This window comes from Diadema setosum, chromosome 17 (genome assembly GCF_964275005.1).
Source record: "Diadema setosum chromosome 17, eeDiaSeto1, whole genome shotgun sequence".
Taxonomy (NCBI): domain Eukaryota; kingdom Metazoa; phylum Echinodermata; class Echinoidea; order Diadematoida; family Diadematidae; genus Diadema; species Diadema setosum.
This window is the reverse complement of record NC_092701.1, coordinates 18,442,379-18,463,360: the sequence shown is the minus strand read 5'-3', so window position 1 is coordinate 18,463,360 and position 20,982 is coordinate 18,442,379. Positions and strand designations below refer to the sequence as shown.

The 20,982-nt window shown below is 37.6% G+C and overlaps 2 protein-coding genes across 2 annotated transcripts in view; both read right to left on the bottom strand.

Annotated features, from left to right (window-relative positions):
• Positions 1 to 20,982, bottom strand: part of LOC140240940 (ecotropic viral integration site 5 protein homolog) — a 99,175-nt gene that overhangs the window by 39,059 nt on the left and 39,134 nt on the right. The window contains exon 12 of the mRNA XM_072320712.1: positions 14,343 to 14,396. Within this exon, the coding sequence (XP_072176813.1) occupies positions 14,343 to 14,396 (54 nt within the window). The remainder of the gene's footprint in view (positions 1 to 14,342; positions 14,397 to 20,982) is intronic.
• Positions 1 to 20,982, bottom strand: part of LOC140240937 (major yolk protein-like) — a 102,346-nt gene that overhangs the window by 70,110 nt on the left and 11,254 nt on the right. The window lies entirely within an intron of this gene.

The following is a 20,982-nucleotide window of genomic DNA, read 5'->3' as shown; positions in this document are numbered from 1 at the left end:
CAGGACGACCAACAACTAATGTCGAAAGTTGTGCTAAAACCACATCTTCATAGTGAGCATGGTTCTCCGCCCTACAGTATTTCCAGATACATGCTGACACCATCTACCATGAAGAAGTTATGATCGAGGTAGCTAACAGCCGATATGCAAAGTTGCACCTGATTTTATGTTTCATAATGAAAATCAACTTTTATTGTTGTTTTTTACCATTATCAATCATAGGTTCCAGTAATCCCAACTTCATGTAAACCAACAGCCCAACACGACACGTTCTCCAAGCATCCTCTTGCACGCCATGCAATTCTTTCAGCCTCAAGCATGCAGCACATCAAACCACATTAATTTGAATAAACCACAGCTTATAATATAAAACTATCTTCACCATTAACCATACTTATCACACTTACATGCACAATTTCAGCCATTTTCCACCACTACACTGTACAACACGTATGTTGCTGTAAAGTCCCCTTCACTTCATGGAAACTACTGTGGAACCTTGAAAACATCACCTGTCATGCTCATGAAACTTGCAAGAGGGTAAATTTATCATGCAGAAAAATCCTTAAATTCTACTTTTTCCTACTACATTCCTTAAAAAAGAAGAAGAAAAAGAATGAGAAGGAAGAAGAAAAAGACAGATTCCCATACATATATGCAGTCCTTCTGGCTCCCTTAAAATCTTATATCTTAAAGTAAATTCAGTCTGACTATAAAGTCTGAAACTTAAGACTACCTTTCAGGAAGGAAATGTTAGTGTCTGCTTTATGATGCATAAGAGGTTACCTTGTCCTTTATTAGGTACAATACAGATGCCTGCATCACTGATACTTCAGTTAAAGGTGCATTTCACTTTTCATGGTCATACTGTTTTGCGAATGAAGGTTACCCATTTGGTATGCAGTGATACCACAAATTTTGAAATGGCACAGTGTTACTTCAGATTGTGTGGCAGGTAATGCCCCCTTAACTTCTCTCCCTGCCCCTGAAACATAGATTCTATTTCTTCCTTCCTTTATTTTATCTTATTTTTTTATTTTTTTAATCTATTTATTTATCTTTTTTCTTTTTTTCTTTTTTCTTTTTTTTTGAGGGGGGGGGGAGGTCTCTGTGTCCTACAATGCCACACTACAATGACATCAGACATGGAAGTTGTTCAAAACCCTCTGTTACGAACAAACCTGATTTTTCTTCCCTGCTATTCACCTTGCTTTTCCTCAAATAATTCCCTCCCATCCTTGAAAAGAAAAAATATCAGGGTTGTGCACCCTAAGACTGTAAAATATTATGTACAAAAGATATGTTGTTTTCTCTTTCATACAACTGCATAAAATCTTGGAAGTGTACCATCAAATTTGCTATCTTTCACATCAATCTAGATCTTTGTCATATATGAGAAAGAAGCTAAAAGTGATCTAGTATAAAGAAAAAATTCATACTCTTGTGAAATAACTCACACTATAGACATTGAATGTTTTTATTTTGCTGATATACATTTCCAAACTTTCTTCGTCTACTAATTTCCTACTCTTCAAACTGATGCATACATGAGTGATTTTGTTTCAAAGGGAGACATGGCTCAATGCCTTTTAATCAAGAGCTTATTCTCCCTCTACCATAGGTTGAACGGCCAATGCACACTCGTTCCCTTGCACAGGATATTGTTAATCCCTATGAATATTTACCACTTGATTGACTGTGGTCAAACAAGGCAGCTCACTGCTCTCCAGCGATAAAGAAAAAAAAAAGCTTCCAATTTTCTGTCTACAAAGCTTTGCTAATGTCAGTATGATGGAAAAGAAAAGAGGCAATCTAAAAGGATAGATTGAAATCATTACCTGACATAATTGATGAACCTACCTACAGCTGTCTTCCTTCTTTGTTTTTTTTTAATGCTCCCTGCCATGACCTTTGAACTCACAAGTAACATAAAGCATAGCGCCCCACCTTCTGTTATCAGTTTCATACAACAATTTCTAGATTGATGTGCTGACATCAATGCACATCACCATGCTTTTTTTACTTTGCTCTTTTTACAGTGACTATAGGCCCATTCACACACAAGGAAAAAAGTGAGATTTAAAAATCGATTTTCTTATCGCAATCACAATTTCGAAATTTTTTCCTGTGTGGACAGAAAATCTCACTAATTTTCACGATCCTACTCGCGATCCAACTCGCACTATTAGTGCGATTTAAAAAAAAAAAAAAAATCACGATTATTTTGCCAAGCGTCGTGTGTGTGAGCGCGATCGAGATTCGGAAATCGGTATTTTTAATCCCATCGTTGGTAGCGCGTGCGAAACTCTATTGGGACCGTGGGGTCAGTCTTCAGTCATGCAAGTTTCGCGCATGCGCAATTTGGCTACTGATCGTTCTTTCCTTGCTGCGAAGTGCGATTTTTCCCTGTGTATGAACGGTCGAAAAAAAAAAAAATCGAAATTTGCATCGCGATTGTAATTTCGATTTTCGTTGTGTGTGAACGGGCCTTATGAGCACAGTAGTAGGCATTTATGATGAGGCCTGGAGCTATATATGCTGGTTATCTCCAAAAATCCCTCTTTGGGCAGAAAGAAAGAGAGAGGGAAGGGAGAACACGAGACAGGGAGAGATAGAAGGGGAAAGAAAGAAAGAATGAGAAATGAATAATGCAATACTTTAACAAGATCCTTTCAAATCTAATCTAAATCTTTAGCTGAGTACCCCATTACCTTCTAAACAGTATGATTCCACACAGGATCAATACATGGCTCACAAAGATCTCATAAGCAATAACTTTAATTCTCTACCAATTGCAAAGAAGGAAGGTAGGGCCTATAGCAAAGCTCAGTCCCTACACACACAAACCCCAGAAAACAGCATTAACAGCTTGAGCTACACGCCTTTACCACCAGCATTTCAAAGGGAAAGTAGCATCCTATATCATCATGACAAAACAATTTTTAAGTATGATTCTTCACAGAGTAATGTCTTTCACGGGCAAAAGGAGAGAGGTTACCATTCCACCCAAAGGGTACCAAGACATGTCTGCTTCTAAATTACTGCAACTTCTTTTGTTATACCTGATAAAACACGCTATACTGCGGCTCTTTGCTTTCCTTCTTTCCCATGAACGAGACAGACTACAGGAGACGGAAGACAAGGACAAAACCATTGGGAAAAAAAAACCTCATCATTCACAGTCAGCATTCCATACTTCATTCCTCTACGTGTTCACAAAACAATCACATAACACTGCCATTATCAGTACAGTGGATGGTAGTAAATAAGGTGTAAATTTTGCTCATGGTCCAAATCTGAACAAGAAGACACAGGAGGATTTCAACAATTGCTCTGCAGTAGCAACTACGATGTGTGGCTTCCAAATCGTAAATGAACCCGTAAACCATGGCCATAAATGGCAGTATTCCATTTGGAATTTTAGTGCGTTTGGTTTTCTTTTTCTCTCTTTTTTTTTTTGACTATAAATGACAAGTGAGTTTGATGATGGACACACCATTGAATGAAAACTTTGAGATGGAAGTTTGGAGTAGCTTTAAGACTTCATTTATGACACATTAGGCCTAATGTGTACAGTATAACTTAAGTTGACATTCATCAGAATTCTATTTGTTCCAAACAAATCATAACCAACTACAGAAACACACAAAAAATAGCAATTTACACTGATCATTTAACTAGCCATAAATGTTCATGAATGTCTTATTTGAAATGATTGACAGAGAGAAGCATTTTGAGGCTTCTTTTGTTTTGTTTTTATAATCTCTCAACTTCCTGTAATCCACCAGATTGCATCTTCTTGTTTCGATATGACCCATTAGTATATGTGTGGGATTAGATGCAGCTTGGGAAATGACGGATACACGGATAATGTGATTTCTTGTACCTGCTCTCGAACTTTAAGGATCTGATAAATGAGCTCATACTCAGGATCGCCACTCTGTGTGTTGCCCATGACAACCGAGTTGAACTATGGCTGGAGGTGGGTGGGTGGGGTCAAAGGCAAAAATCAGGTGAGTCACAGCTGGGTTCACATTAAAAACATTTCAAGTCATGATCAGGGAGATATTCCGTTTCCTTCATTCTAAATATATGCATGGGACTAAAGGAATCTATTACATTTGCTCCTATAAAGAAAAGGTTATTTTGAATGACTGTAGTCTACAGTACTCCTACACACAAAAGCAATCAGACAGATACCATTTCAATTTACAGTAGTTGTGTGTCTTCATCAGACTGAGGTTCAAACTAGCGGGCTATTTTGCGGTTTGGGATAATAACCCGATATTACAATTGTGCATCTTCATTAGCTTGGAAACAGCACACTTGCGAAATTAGCCCAAAATTGAAGCAGAAGTACTTTGCATTATTACTTGGCATAGCCACAGAACTCTACGTAGGGCATGGGTTCCAACGATGGGATCAAGAAAATTTTGCAGTCACGGAGATGCAACCCAAAAGATGCATTAATTCACAAATTAGCATGCTCATAGAAATTAGCGGGCCATTTACAAATTAGTGCACTATTTCACAAAAACTAAACTAGACCAGGCAAGGAGGGAATTTTCCAGATCAAATAGTGTGCTATTTCCATCTTCATTGCACAAATAGCGGATTAATTTGACATTGTGCTAATTTCCTAAACCACAAAATAATGCACTGTTTTGAAGCTTCGGTTTGATGGAGACAAGCCTATAGTGACCGAGTTGCAAGCTAGTCATCTATAAAATGGAATTCCTCTGGGTACCTCAAGAAAGCTATCAAGATCTCATTACTAGGAGGTCATGATACACCAACACAGATGTACCGGTGGTATCTCATCCATTTATAGCATTAGTATGTTCCTCTTTAGGGATGATAATGAATGAAAACAAGTTGTATCACATTCAAATTTGGAAATTTCCACTTTAAAGAAAAAAAATTAAAGCACTTTGAAACAACAAAGCAATTTCATGCTTTGCTGTTATAATCCTCAACAAGCTATTTCTCACTTAATGATAATCCCTCAATAAACATATTTCATGTGATCATTGTTTTGATCTACCATATCTTACAACCTTAATTCATCTCTTATTCTATATAATTATCTGAAGGGTGTATGACAAGCGATAAACATTCAAATCTCATTAAAAAATGCATACAAATATAAAATACGCAGAATGTATTAATAATAAAGGTGGATGGATTGGCCCTTGTATAAACATGCATCACTAACTCTGCATGTTCTTTAACTTTAACAATGTTCTAATGTAATCATTTATCATGTTTATAGTTTCTAAAAGATAACAATTTACATATTTTGGGATAAGAAATTAGAAATACTCAGAAAATATCCAGTTGTAACATTCACTTCCACTATTAGTAAATCAGGTAGTATTAAACCATATGATTTGACTTAAAGATAAACATAAATTAATGAATTTCATACTTGGAATATCCTACATGTAGTTAGAAACTTGCCTTTACTTCACTTTACAACGGAAACATTACAATATCCTTATGTGATAAATAAAGTATATTTGGTTTACACTTTGTGCCTGGACTCAAAACATGAAGATAATACCATTCCCACTAGTATTTAACCAATTTGTGATATATATATACATGATGATACCCTACCTCACTCTGCTTGCATGCTACAGCAAATATGAATCCAAAAGACTGAATCCAAAGAGGTTATACTTTAAGAGAACCAATCCATCTCATGGTAGTGTAGACAAGAAGGGAATCCAAACTGCACTGACCCTTATCTACAATGGGTGTACCTAAACCAAGCAGGGCATACCAGCTCGGGACGGGAGGCTGTGTGTATATAATACAGTGGATGTTTTATATGGCATAAGCCTGTACACCTCTGGGCATTCTACTGCAGTATCACTGCTACAGCTATCCCAACTGAGAAGTCACAGTGAGGGGAGGGAAAAAAAAAGTAAACCCTCTGAGAGAGAGGTTTGCGCCGATACTTACACAGATTTATTGCCAGCCAATCTTTGCCTTACAGATTTGAAGCAGCCCCGGAGAAACAACAATACCACTGAAGTCCCGCTTTTAGAGCACAACACAATGCATGATGTCGCCCCCTGTACTAAAGGCACTGAGGTGAAGATATCTAGGTGCAACCATCTCTCGTCGTGCACAAAGCCGGGCGCTAGAGCCTAGCTGGCTACCTTTTCCTTGTCATCCCCTTGGCTAATGACACTGGTGCTCTGCCCCCCGTGTCTCCGGCTGGGCAATCTATTACTTGCTTATTAGGACGAATGCTCTACCCTCTACCACACTCTGACATGAGGAGGATTCTCGTACGGCATGAGCAACATCACCTAGATGGCTCAGCAACATTAGAGATCACATCAGCAAACCAAATTGGTTCTTATTTTCATTTCTGACTCTGCATCATCCAGTAGAAAAACCCTGGTGAACATGTAGGTGCCACAATTTCTTTTTTTTCCCCTCTCCCAAAGCCATTCATTCTTTACTCTTTCATTCATTGCTTAATGGCTGTTCACTCCTCCTTAAATGATGGGAGGCATCAACTGTAAGATGACTCAGACCCATTATGAGATTTCTGGAATGCTCAATACACAAAGAGAAAATAGGGTCCCATTCTGGAAACTGCCAACATAAATAGATATAGATTCTCTCTGAAAGTGATAAAAGATGCAACGCTGAAACATTATGGGTCTTTGAAATTATGTTGTGGGCCTACTTTTCCCTATGAATCTGCTCGATTTTTGACCGAAAGTGACAAAAAAAAAATTTCAACAGTGAGCACATATAGAAGCTTCATTTGTAACAATGTCTGAAAATTCAAAGGGTCTGTACCTACAGACTAATATGAGGTTGACAATCAATGGGATGTCAAAAGTCATTGATGCTGTAAGCCCTCCCCCTTGACCTCCAGAGATGGGAGTGGCCAAATGCTGTGGTGTTATTTGGTTGCTGAGCTTCAGCAAATGGGTATTATTACTAGTTATTATGACATATACAATAACTATGAAGACCAGAAAATGGAGAGATTTGTTGTCGTTGTTGTTGTGGTTCCCCCCCCCCCCCCCCCCCCCCCGGGTGGGGTGGGGTGTTGAGCAGGCATAACTCAAGATGGTTCTTTCTCTCGACCTAGACATGCTCCTTTAAATGAAGTCAACGCACCCCTGCAACAATACACAATTTTCATGCAGATTGGATGAAAGAGGCTAATCATCATCATAAGGCAAACTGAGTGAATTCGACCTGTAAAAACAGGAGAACAGGGATGAGTGAAAGGTGTGAAGAAAGTAATTCTGAACATTAACACTGATGATCATGGTGGTGTTGAGAGAAAGCATCCCAGTTAATTAAGGATACAATGCATCATAAGAGCAAAGCAAAATACTAAAACACAGTCTACTGCAAAAGGTGCAGAAAGTCCCAAAGATCAAGAGCCCCATTTGCAAGAAGATTTTTGCTGACAAACAAGAAGCCACTTATACCTATTTTGAAAGGTGCTCGCAAGCAATCATGTATAATAAAATGGGATAACTACTCTCTTAAAAGAATAAAAATCGAGTGAAAATGTTCACTCTTGAAGGAATGAATAACAGAAAAGAATGGATTTAGAGTGAAATTAGAGTGAATTTTAGAGTGCAAATGTTCATTTTCACCCATTTTGCAGTGATCCCTCATTTTGGAGTGACCTCAGGGATCACTCCAAAATCTTCCGAATGATCCCTGAGGTCACTCTAAAACGAGTGGAAATGAACATTTTCACTCAAAATACACTCCAATTTCACTCTAAATTCACACTGATCTGTTATTCACTCCTTCCAGAGTGAAAATTTTCACTCGATTTTCTTTCTTCTTTTTTTTTTGTTTTTGTTTTTTTTAGAGAGAGAAAGGTGACTACTGTGACACATAGGAAACAACAGACAAAGATAAGCAGAATTAGGGATATGCAGGTAGAAAGATAGAACAATTGATGTGTAGATAGACAGACAGATAAGTAGATGAATAGGTAGGAAGATACACTATGTAGTGCACGATAGGATATGTAGGTAGGATAGGTAGATAGATAAATAGATGCATATATATATATATATATATATATATATATATATATATATATATATGCCTAGATACACAGACAGACAGGTAGAGATTGATATAATTATGAAGTGAGTGAGAGTGGTACAAAATAAATGGAGTCGACTATCATGAGGCTCTCAAACTATCAACCCAAAAATTTCATTGCCTCAGGGCAAGCACTTTCGGGCCAGAAAATTTTGTGTCATCTCACTGAAACTGAATTCAGTCATGTCAAAACCAGAAAGTGGAACAACATCCTATAAATGTCACTCCAAACTCCCTTCAAATTTGAATCTAAGTGTTGGTATGAAAGGCAACAGCTAAAAACACAGTATGAAGAGGAGAAGAGATGGAGAAATAAGAGAAGCCTTGGGGGGAAACAGATCAAAACCTACAGAATCTCAAGAGGATCTCTGCCCCGCCATGATCATCTTCAAGAGCGAAACCTGACGCAGCGTCTCTCAGCTGGTACTGGCATGTATGTGCGACATCATAGTCTATTTATAGCCTGTCAATGGGTCCACCATCTAGCCTGCTAGTCTAGATCAAACAGACCTACATTTGCCACTTGTTTCTGCCCAGTTCCATTTCGCCAGAATGCTTACTGAGAATTCTCTGACAACTTTTTACTGCTTTATACACTGTATGTGGTATCACTGAAAAGAGGCATTTCCAAACATGATCAGACATATGACATGACTGTAGTTTTCCCCAATACTGAAATCATCCTGTAAGAAAATTTAAGTTTGGTTTAAGTTTTCTATCAAATTTAAGCCCTCAGGGTCAAATTCTCAAAATGGCTTTGACACTGAACACAGTTTGCTTGCCAATGGTTTATCACAGAGTTCATGTAGTAAGGGTCAGACCTGTTCAAGTCCATTCGACAGCAAGTTTGTTTGCAACGCAAATCAAAAAGTCACATCAAGTGCACCATTGCAGTCGTTTTTTCGACGCTGTTTTAACCCAGATCAGTTCATGAATACAGAAAGTACTTCTGAGCATAACAAAGGCAAGGGCAGGGTTGCAAAACATTTCACACCTTAATAGTTCTCAAGTAACTGTCCTTAAGTCTTTATGTTTTGATATAGCATGTAATAAAATCTAATTCAGGTCATCATTTAATATGATGCATCACTGAACTTGACACATGAGTTCCCTTTGACAGAAAGGCAGGTGTAAGAGAGTCAACAAAAGAGAAGTGAACACCAAGAAAGTAGATAAACAACATGAGGTTCGACTACAAAAGGTTCCCTTCATTTCTTCCCTTTCAAGTTGGTTTCACTGCAGCTTGATGGAATAACCCCTATACTGCCCTACTTTGGCAAAAGGAAGCAAGTGACAAAAGTGACATTTCTCGTAAAAGAGCAAAATGTGTCTGTCATTTACAGTACACTGACGTCAATGGACTATCATGATATCTTATCTAACATATTTCTTTAGGATGAGTGTTTCTGCATGAAATTTGGCCTGGAAGAAGAGATCATTACATATGTATGTGAAGTACGAAAACATCAATAACTCAAATTCGGATGGTATGTCATTTGCTTCCTTTTGCCAAAGTAGGGCGGTATAGTAGTTGCGAACAAAGCTAGACTGCTGTCAAAGCTCATAGTGTATTGGCTGTATAATCCTTGATAACTTTTCTTTTCAAATCTGTGACTGAAAATTGCGAGTGAAATATCAGCAATATGTACATCAGCAGCCATGGGCGCATTTTTGTGGTTAATGTTTTTAATAACATCATTATCCTCCAAGTACTGCTATTGTGGTCTCGAAGAGCAAAATGCCTTTCAATTGCCTTACATGTGTAGATATTCTCCCTGTATCCTTCTGTAAGTGCTGTCAAGCCTAATTTCTCACAGCTAAAGACTTTATGCCTTCTGCATGTGGCACACATCAGAGAGGACTTGCATTAAGAAGATTGTGAATTAAACCTGGACATCATTTCTGTACATCCAGCCTCAAAATCATCGGACATAGCCTTTGATCTCCTCCCTTCTCTCCTGTACTGATCAACAATACTTGATTTTAATGGTTATTTCAATGCATTATTATCATGAAATTGAAGGATACACATAGTACTATTTCAAACAGTAGTGCATCTGCTGTATTATCATTTTTTAAAGTGATTTTTAAACAAGAATTACGGGTATACATGTATTGCCATATAATATATTTCAAAAACTGATTAAAATAGATGTACATTTTAATACATATGGCTATGATATCAACTACCGAAATCATTTCTCCCCCACAAGCAATTTTCTGGCACCTACCACGGTAAACAGGTAATTATTTAGTAATCATGGCACACATTAATTTTCCTCGCTCGCATCGAAACATAATGAGCCATATGATCTCGGCACTGTGTATTACCAAACATGCCTCACTAAGTGTTTCAATGAGACCAAAGCTGGCACGATTGCTCAAGTCGTAATTCATTTCACAAATTATCAAGCACATTAATACCGATGGCTCTCACACTGTGATGGTATAAATAGGTGCTTTAGTTTATACGAGCAAGGGAGGGGCTAGTGTATATGAGGGGCATTGCAAGGGAGAATCTGAGAAAGAATAAAAGGAGAATGGGTGTGTGGGGGGGGGGGGTGCAGAGCAACAAGGGATGGGGGGGAGGGGGAGAGAGGGATGCAGGAAAGGGGAAAGAGTAGGGGTATTAAAGGGATGATATACAAGTTTTGGTTGCAATGGGGATTAAGATTTAACTTCTTGCAAGATAACTAGAAAGCACTCATGAAATATTAAAGAGCATACGATTCTAAGAGGAATTGCTGAAAATCGTTTCTCAAATGGCTGAGATATTCATAACAAAGTAAAACAAAGTGGTCCTAATAAAAGGTGGGATCCAACTTTTATCAGGACTACTTTGTTTTTGGATATCTTAGCAATTTCAAAACCAATTTCATCAAATAAGCTGAATTCCTCTTAGAATTGTATGTTCTTGCATATTAGTGGAAAAATGAGCAAAGAAAATGGGATCCCATCCCGATGGAATCCCATTTTCTTTGTTCATTTTTCCACTAATAAATTATATTCTTTCTGGTCAGTTTATTATGTCCTCATTTATTTCTTTCATATTACATACAATGTAAGATGTTTTTCATTACCTAAAGAGGTTTTTCATTATCACACACGCAAAAAAGAAGAAGTTGGAAACCTGAAACTCCCATCTCAACCACAATTATACCATCCCTTTAAACAGAAAAAGGACTCAATGCATCAGATTGTATACTTCAAAGATGCTTTAAACTTTCCACACATATATTTCCTGCAAAGAAGCTTTCTTCCATAACCAAAAAGCCACAAACCAATGTTTGCTCCAGGTTTGCGTGACCAAGCAACAACTCGTCAGACAAACAAAGCAGAGGATGCCATAGCAACAGTAAGCAGACAGAGCCAGAAGAAGTGAATAGCTAAGCACTGTCTAATTCTATACAAGAAAATGTCTGTTGCAGTACATTACTGGCCACCATGAATTTAATTGATCAATAGTAAAAATAAACTCAGCACAAATGATAATTAAACAATAGTGAATAAGTGGAACAGCTTAAAGTTCACAGGCTTTTTGAAATGTCACAATACAAATGACTCTCTATCTACAACATCTACAACAGACCTATGTTACTACAATATGGAAACTTGTTATGCTGAATGCAATACCACTGGTATTTGAAAGATTTAAAGTTGAGGGAGAACCGAACCTTAATATATACATGTAAATTGTGGGAATGCATCAATATCAGTATAACACATTCATCAGTAAAAGTTTGAGAAAATTCAGACAATCTGTTAAAAAGTTATGATTTTTTAAAATTTTGGTGCTGCCACTGCTGGAAGAAAAGACTATGACACATTGTGACATCATGTAAGCAACATTTGAAGAATGTACAATTGTATGAACGAAACCCTCAAGAAAATTCAACATTATTTCATTCACTTTTCTAGCAAAATAAAAGAACACCTCACTTATCTCTTTCAGAAAGCTGGGGGAATAATATTACAATGTACCCTTAACATATGTCAGGAACAAGTCAACAGAATGTGTGCTTTCATTTAAAAAAAAAATAGTGAATATAAAATTTTGTGGAATTCTCTTTATAATATTTTCATTACATCATTGTACATGTTTGACATCATGAATTGGAGTTGTTTTCTATTCCAGCCATGGCTGTACTGAAGACTTTAAAAAATTCATAACTTTTCAACAGATTATCTGATTTTCCTCAACCTTTGCTGATGTGTTCTATTGATATTAAACTGCATTTACCGAATCCACACACATTGGTTCATTCTCCTTTAGTACATGTACCATTTACCCACTACCTTTGTAACATTTTGAGAAGTATGAGTGTATCATTTTACAGAGTTGGGATACAAATTGGCAGCTGTAACCACAAAGTGGTAAATTTGATCACATTAACAAGCACCTTCAGGGGCACATTGGGCTTTCTAAAGGAAAACCACAGAGAGAAAGGACACATTTTCATTAGGACTGTATAACACACAGGGACAATAAGAAGCATATTTCAGTAATATTCCAAATTCATAATGCTGAAGAACAAAATATCATGGTGAGGGTTCTCAGTGTAGTGCTGTATCCAGAATGACAGATAATCCAGTGTGTATGCCAACAATCGGAAGTGCAATGGCTGTTACAAAGGAGAATGGAAATCTAATCATTTTTCCAAATTGCATCATTGCAAAGCTTGAAAGGTCAGGTCTCAGGCATAATGGTACTTGACATTTTTTTCTCTTGATCCATTATCATATTCTCTAACGAGCTCTAAGCGTTTCACAAATTACACTTAGGTCAGACTCCAATGCATGAGAAGCCTTCCTACAGAGTACAATAGAAAAATTCCTGGGTACAAGGAATAGCGGCTGTTGTGCCCACTTGCAAAAAACATAAAAAACACTGACTTCCTGTTGCTATAGTGTTTTCCCATTCATTATTCAAACCTTTTCTTGTAGGAAGTTCTTCAGAGAGAGTGCCCCAATGTACCTGGCACGTACACACCATGACCAAGGAGGTGTCACCTAGCCATAAACTGATATACCTCACAATACAGAAGTTCTTTTTGCCGTCTTCTCACATTGTGTTTACAGACGGCAACATGGAATTGGACTAGCAGGAAATTTCAATTCTAAATTTGACAGCTTCTACAACTGAGTTTGAGAAATTGAATATTTCTAGAATTTTCTTTAATGCAAATGCACTCATGAATGGTTGCTGAAAATCAACTCTACATATTTTCTAAACTCTCATTATACTGTATATGCTTATTAGTATCGAAACTATCACATCTTCTGTAAATATCTCATGCCCTGAAAAAAAAAAAAAAAAAAAGAGAATAAAATTTATAAGCATGATGCTCTTCACGGAGACTTGTTTCGGGTATTGATGATAGTGATCCCCAGGAAAGACCCTGTCCTACCTTGTTTGATGCTTTTCAATCAAGATAATATGAACTTCAACAGTAAGGCTGGATTGTGAGGAAAAAAATAATTTCTAATGAAATATCTGTTGAATGCTGCCAAATGAGAAAGGGGTATGTACACAATCACAAACTGATACGAAGATTTACAAGTGTGTGACAATAAGATAGTGTACAACAAGACTTTAATCATAATATTCTAAGAACAACAGACATTCACTTGTGCACCAAACGCTGTTGAAGAGTGTGCAGAGAAGCTCTGAAAAACAGTTTGGCAAGCACATAAAAAATCACGGACGCCATCAAGTAAGCTTGACATAGGATTGATTATGCTAAAAAAAAAAAAGCTGAATATATTTTTAACAACACATCTTCTGTATATATATATATACCCCAAAAGTAAAGTGTAATATACGTGAACCATATTACTGAGAGCGTCTCAGTAAGTCTGTAATACTATTTTTCTTTTGAAAGGAATAGGTATAATATAAGGCTTTAATAAATGTTCAAGCTGGCATCTTCCGGTAACTCTGCTTTGCTCGCCCCCTTTGCGTACCTCTAGCGAAGGAGGTAATACAACAAGCAAGACAAAGCTACACGTCAGCAAATGGCGAGTTTTTTTTTTAATATGGCTACCACCGCATGAGAGTGCAAGAAAACAGCAGCAGGGCAAGGAGGAAAAGTTAGAAGACATCAGAATATCACGTGACGACCACAAGTTCACATTAAAAAAAAAAATCTGAGATCAAGGAGAAGCACAAACACTTTTCACAGCATAGAAAGGGCGAGCCCCAGTGAATTGGTTAATGCGGACGTGGGCAATCTTACCCTTCGCAAGAGTTCTTTGAAGCGAGCGGACGCTTGCGAGATGCGTTCCATTGTCTGTGTTAGGTATAGATGAGCAGGAGACGATGGTTACTATGGATGCTTGGCGATGAGTGAAATGTGAGAGGGGGACGGGGATGAATAACACCGTCATTGGTCAGCCACATTCCAGACAGAATACATCCAAGTGACTGATTAATGAGAGGTGTGTTCACACATGAAAGTGTCATTCTCTATTCAAGTATTCAAATGTGAACAGGTATTACATACTACAACCCAGTCTGCTTTGGAGCAATCTGAATTTCATTTTGTGCAATACTTTATACAATTCAAATCAAACAGATAAAGTTGTCTAGACATTTGCAAATCCTTTTATCAAGGCATCATAAGCGCAAATTGCCTTGTTTCTAAAAAAAAAAAAGTGTCAATGACAGTCCAAGTTGTCAGATTTGTCAATTCATAAACCATCATTTATACCATTTGCTACTTGTCAACATATCGAAATTGGCCAAAATCAAATTCCATCTGAAATTTTTGGTACAATTTCCAATGAAACACGTCAATAAAATATCAAGTTGCAAGGGATGAAAATAGATTGGGGAAAATAAGGCGGGGTGGGGGTGGGGGAGGGTGGTAAGGATTCAGAAGTCTCTCTCTCTCTCTCTCTCTCTCTCCTTCTCTTTCTCTTTCTCTGAGGTCTTTCAAACTTACACTTAACTTTGGAATATTATCTACATGTTTGTCGTGAATCAAGTATACTTTTTTTTTTAATGAGTCTGAATGTAAACTTGAATAAAAATTATCTTAATACACATTTCTAAAACCATGTATCTACATGTATAGCCAACTACATGTACATGTACATGTACAGTCCTCAAGGTTTGTGACTGTAACCTGAACAGTTTGACATTTCAGGGTGAATTTAGGACATGCAGCCTAAATAGTTCAACCACAATTTTTTTTTCTTTTTGTTGCAATGGTGTTTGCAGACACATATACCTGTCCACGTGAGCATACCATTTTTGATGGTATCATTTGCACCTAGCAGACGGTAAGGAGACTTTAATACATCTGTATGAAGTGAAAACTTGATAACACGTTCAGAAATAAGGAGCACAACCAAGTTATTTGCAAGCATGAAAACCCTTTCTGCATATCTCTTTTCCATCTCTGTCACTAATCTGTGAACAAGCAAAGTTATATGAGGACATGGGGGAGGGGGGGGGGAATAATAGGAAAACCTACGGGAGGAGATTAGTTACTGCTTAGACGAGAAGTGCTATTCTTCATACACAATTGGCAAATCTATTGTTAATACATGGCATTCCACATCTATGGGATGCAACATTGAAATATCACACATCAGCCTATACCAACTCAATACAGACTACATTATACTTCAAATATGCATGCCAAATTAAGATTTTTTTTTTGTTTTTTTGTGACAAATTCATGACATTCATTTTAAGGACACTCTATGTGGAAGTTGGTAGTAGTGGATTTTGTTGTTGTTGTTTTTGGAAGGAGGTGGGTGGGGGGGAACAAACTCAAATGGTTGTATTCACACTAAGTATGCAAGTATCTTTAATAGCATACTGATGCAACTTCTGCTTTAAGGGTCTAGGGAACTTGATCCAGACACATGAATTTGTAGATTAAGTACTAGCAGATGCTGAAATACTAGTACAGCACATCATTGAATTTTGAGAAAAATCAAATAGTGCCAAAATGTTACAGAAGTACAACAGCATAAAATATAAGAAAAAAAAAAATCTTCCATGGACAGCACATAGCCTTATCCTCGACTTGATACCAACATGTGCCATGGGTTACACTTTTGCCCCTACCTTCTGAAAGTTGGAAGTCACATACTTCATTAAGCTATAAATATGCACAGTAAAATGTGTACAATAGTCTGTAAGTTACCTTTATAATGTATTACCTATTAAGATATGAAGAACTACAGTAGTCTCCCCATCTCATGATAACATTTAACTTTTAAGAATCTAAGATATTTCATAAAAGATCATTTTACTTTCCTCAAACTAAACTGACATTGTACAATATGTCTTCACCCACTGAATAAACAAAATTTGCTTGGGGGTGATTTACCCTTTAACCTGATATGAAACTGGAGATCAATGTGGGGGGGGGGGGGGAGGAGTGGAGGGATGGTGGAAGGGAGGAGGGAAGAATGATGGGAGTGGAGTCATCTGGGGACAGTAACTGACTAATGAGGCAAGCTCTACAAACAATCCAGAAGTAACCAGAGAGGACCACTCAGGGGAGAGAGAGATGGCATTAAAATACCACTGTTTCTGACTCCTCCGTTTGGCATGAGTCATGTCTTTAAACAGTACATGCTGAGCACTATACACAAGCATGCAACAACTTGATTCCAATACACAGAATAAGTATTAACCCTTTCTGTATCAGGGACTTTGGACAATATTTACAATGCCATAGGGATTTCTGTGCAAATCTGTACTCAAAGCACACAAAGGATTTAAAAATCTGTGCTAACACTTTTTTGGAAGCCTTTGAAATTTTCATCTCAATTCATTAATAGTTCTTGCTACACCCCCCCCCCCCTAAAAAAGGGGGGAAAGTTGTATGTTCAATTGAACACAGTAAATTGTAAACAGCACATAAAAGTGATGCAATTTAGTGATTTTCTTTGATAAAATTCTCTGAATGCCCTGTGGATTGGTCATGTTCCAATTTCTTATGACACTGCTAGTTTATTCTACCAATTAGTATCAACCATTTCACTGTTAGGAGCAGCATTATTGTGATACAGCACTTATTATGAATTGTAATTATGACACTACTATGTTATACAATTTGCTTCACCTTCTCAAAATGCTATTCAAAAGAGAGCAAACAATCATTACTTTTGTACTATTCTTTACATATCATATAGGCCCTGTGAATCTTGTCAAGAAAGCAATTTACAATTTGGCCATCTTGTGAGTGTGCATGTAAACTTAAAATTAGAATAATTTTGTACATTGCTCATATATGAATTTTGAAGCAAATGACAGCTATGGGGGGCTAGCATTTCACATGGTTGTTTGCATTTCTATGCAATGGAAAATGCGATAGCTGAATGTACGTAAATAGGTAATATGTACTGTATCACAACGCTGCTCATCAGTGTGTAAATGCTTCATTAACAGGCGGCTGCAACGTCACATTTTGATGACGACTTAACCAGCCATCATCTCATCACAGTGCACGTCAGCCCGTGAAATTATCTCTTACATAATACAAAGCCAAAATGAAGTTTTCAAGCCAATTGTATTAGCAATGGCAGTCATTACAAATATACATGAAAGTATACAGCAATTGACGTGAAAACATTTTTTTTTTCACTTTGTTTCTCAATGAAACCGATCTCTGAAAGTCTGAAATTATAAGCAAAAACACAAAATTTATCACCCATGCTAACATTTTGATCACATCATTCAACCTGATGTACAACAAAATTCAGGATTCAAAAGACAAGGAAAACATTACATAAAGCTATGCAATGTGTATATACGGGGCACATGATAGAGAATAAAAATATTAGTAATATGTACTACGACTTACATCACTGAAGCATGTCAACTTGATATGGAAAAACTGATATCACAAAAATACATTCACTGCATTTCATCACAAAACTGAAAAAAAGACAAAAAAGAACTTTATGTATGCTAATGCTTTCATTTGCAGTTTTAAATCAAACTTGAGTGTGTACAGTAACACTATTACTATCTCAATCTGAAACAGCAAGGTCCATAGTGTATCAAAATGAAAGGCATTTACCACTTGAAACTGTTTGGAAGTGCAGAACAAAAACTCAGTGTTGTCCTGAGGTGAACATGGCTATTAAAGCCCAATGTGATGTGATGAGTGCGGTCCAAACAAAGTCAGCAGCAAATGGATCCACACTTCAGCACGAGATTAATGAGCAAATTACAAAACAGCAGTTTTCCTTCGAGATTTCAAACGGAGAAATGCACAGCTCAAATTCCTTGGGCACGCTGATTATGTAAGAGACACAGCAGACAGTGAAGGCGTGCAGGACCACACGTACAATACAGGACACAAACAATAGCCATACATAATACACCGCCGGAATTATTCAAAATGGAAATTCTTGCCGGCGAGTCAATATTTCCATCTCCGGCAGACGATCGACGGCCCACAGAGCGCGGACAGCCAGCTGATAGTCGCAGTCGGCTCTCGCCACGGTTTTTATCCACTCCTCTGCTCGCCCATCATTAGTCGGTGTTGCCGCATATAATTACGCTTCCCTGCGCTCTCTCTCTCTCTCCCTCCTTTATCTCCCTCTTCTCTCCTTCTCTCTCAGTCTCTCTGCCCGTCTCTCTCTATATCTCCCTCGTCTCTTCCGATCTCAACCTGCTGCAGGGAAGACGGCTCCCAAACACTTGCTGGGACACGGTACGCACAGACTGAGCTACATGTGTCACCGTCGGGCTAATCAGAGTGCATGATGTACATGTATGTGTCTCTATGGGTACACAATGCTTTGAAGCTAGCCAAGTGTCCCAGATAGAGAAAAGGGTAAGAGATGGGGGGGGGGGGGAGAGAAAAAGAGGAAGAGAAAGAGAATCCTTATGAGTTTGCAATATATTCCCAGATACAGAAAAGAGATCATGTGAGAGATAGAAATAGAACGAAAGAGAGAGAGAAGGAGGGGAAAGGGAGATAAAGAGGAAGAGAAAGAGAAACCTTTGCAATATATTCCCCAGCACAGAGAAGAGATAATGTGAGAGATAGAAACAGAACAAAGGAGGGAGAAGTGCAGACAGACACTTGAGACAGACAGACAAACCTTGTGAGCTTGCAATGTCCCAGACATGGAATGTGTGTGTGTGTGTGTGTGTGTGTGTGTGTGTGTGTGTGTGTTGGGGGGGGGGGATGTGTATTGAATGACAGACAGGAGAGGGAGATACAGACAGAGAGAGAGAGGAAATCACAGCTCCGAACTCGTGTTGGCATTCCAATGTTACCCACACAATGGCGACTTAACGTTTGTAGACATCTGTCGCACTGTGGTAGATTTAATGAAGCGAATCTTTCAAACCAGAAAATCTCAAAACTGGGAGATAAATAACATCAGGTTCACTGTGACCATCGACTGGCATTGCAGAGATTACATGTAGGCTGTTGTCGGCCATTTGTGCGCTGCAGTAAATCAATCTCCACTTATAGCAAATTCAACTCATTAAAATAGCTATCCAAAAATGAGTCAGTGTGCATATGGTGTGTATCTGGGGCAAGTACTGGCTATTTAAAGACTGCTAGTAATTCTCGAAAAAAACAAAAATAGATCCAAGGATAAACTTTGTGTTGTGTTTTTATGCCTCTGTTTGGATCCGCTAACAACCTCATGATCAGTACTTACTTACACATGTTAGAATTTTCAATATTGAAGACATAGACCATTCGACAACTGTCCAATATTTGTGAATGTCCAAGTTGAAATCTCCAAAAAAATTTTCCCCACTTCCTATATCACACCATGTCATACTCAGAGACCCAAACAAAACTCAGCTTATTCAAGTAAAAAATGGCTTATGCAAAATCCTGATATTTCCCATTAGTAAATACCTTATTTCACACAAACACAGACAGACACACACAGAAACACACACACACACACACACACACACGTGATGTTTCAGTTGTGTTCAGAAAAATTCTGTCCCCCTCAAAAAAAAAAAAAATGACCTTTTTTATTTTGTTTTTGGTCAACTACCGAGAAATCTTAAAATGGCTGCCTTCTATCTGCTTGAGATATGAAGCTAGTATACATAGACTTCTGATAAACTCAAACCAAAATTACAAATTTTCCACTTCCATTTTGCCTTTTTACATTAAAAAATTTTAACTGAAACTCACTTCCTTATTGCAAAGATGAAATATCTGTTATCTGTTATACCATAATTTTTTCCACATCAGTGTATATAAATATATCAATACAAAATGACTGTCAAGATACCATAGAAGAAAAACAAAACAGCCAGTTCTCCAACAGCTACTGGACAGTAATTCACACAGAAGCACTTGTCCATGTTTGCAAAGCCATTGAGAAAAGTATGAACACCTTATAAACTGGTGTGTACCTAAATTCCCTGCATATATCAGGTTGAAGACTTAGAACATTTGTTATTATAAACTCACTTTTGTGCGGGCATGGTACATCACATTCATGTGTACACACATAGCACATTATGGTCAGTGTAATGTATACTTTAGCACTGCATGTTGTTTGTGCTCACAGAATATCAAAATCAACTTTTGAAAAATGTCAGGAATGCTGAGCACCTCAGATAGCACAGATGAATACTCTCACTACACTCTTGCTCTTCACAGAGAGTAAATGTAGCATGATTGTGTACCTCACTCATTAAAGGTAAAACTTCAAGATTTGAATAGTTTTTATTGCAAACAGTTTGAGGTATTTTTTTTAAAGTCCTGTACTCATATTCATCTCATTTGAAGTTGGAAGCATGGAAGCACATTGTTGTTCAAAAACCATTAATCAATCTTTACCTCAGTACTCCTACATCGTAAGTATTACACAATGTTCATGTGCCTACTTTACTTGATCTTCCTTTATCAATTC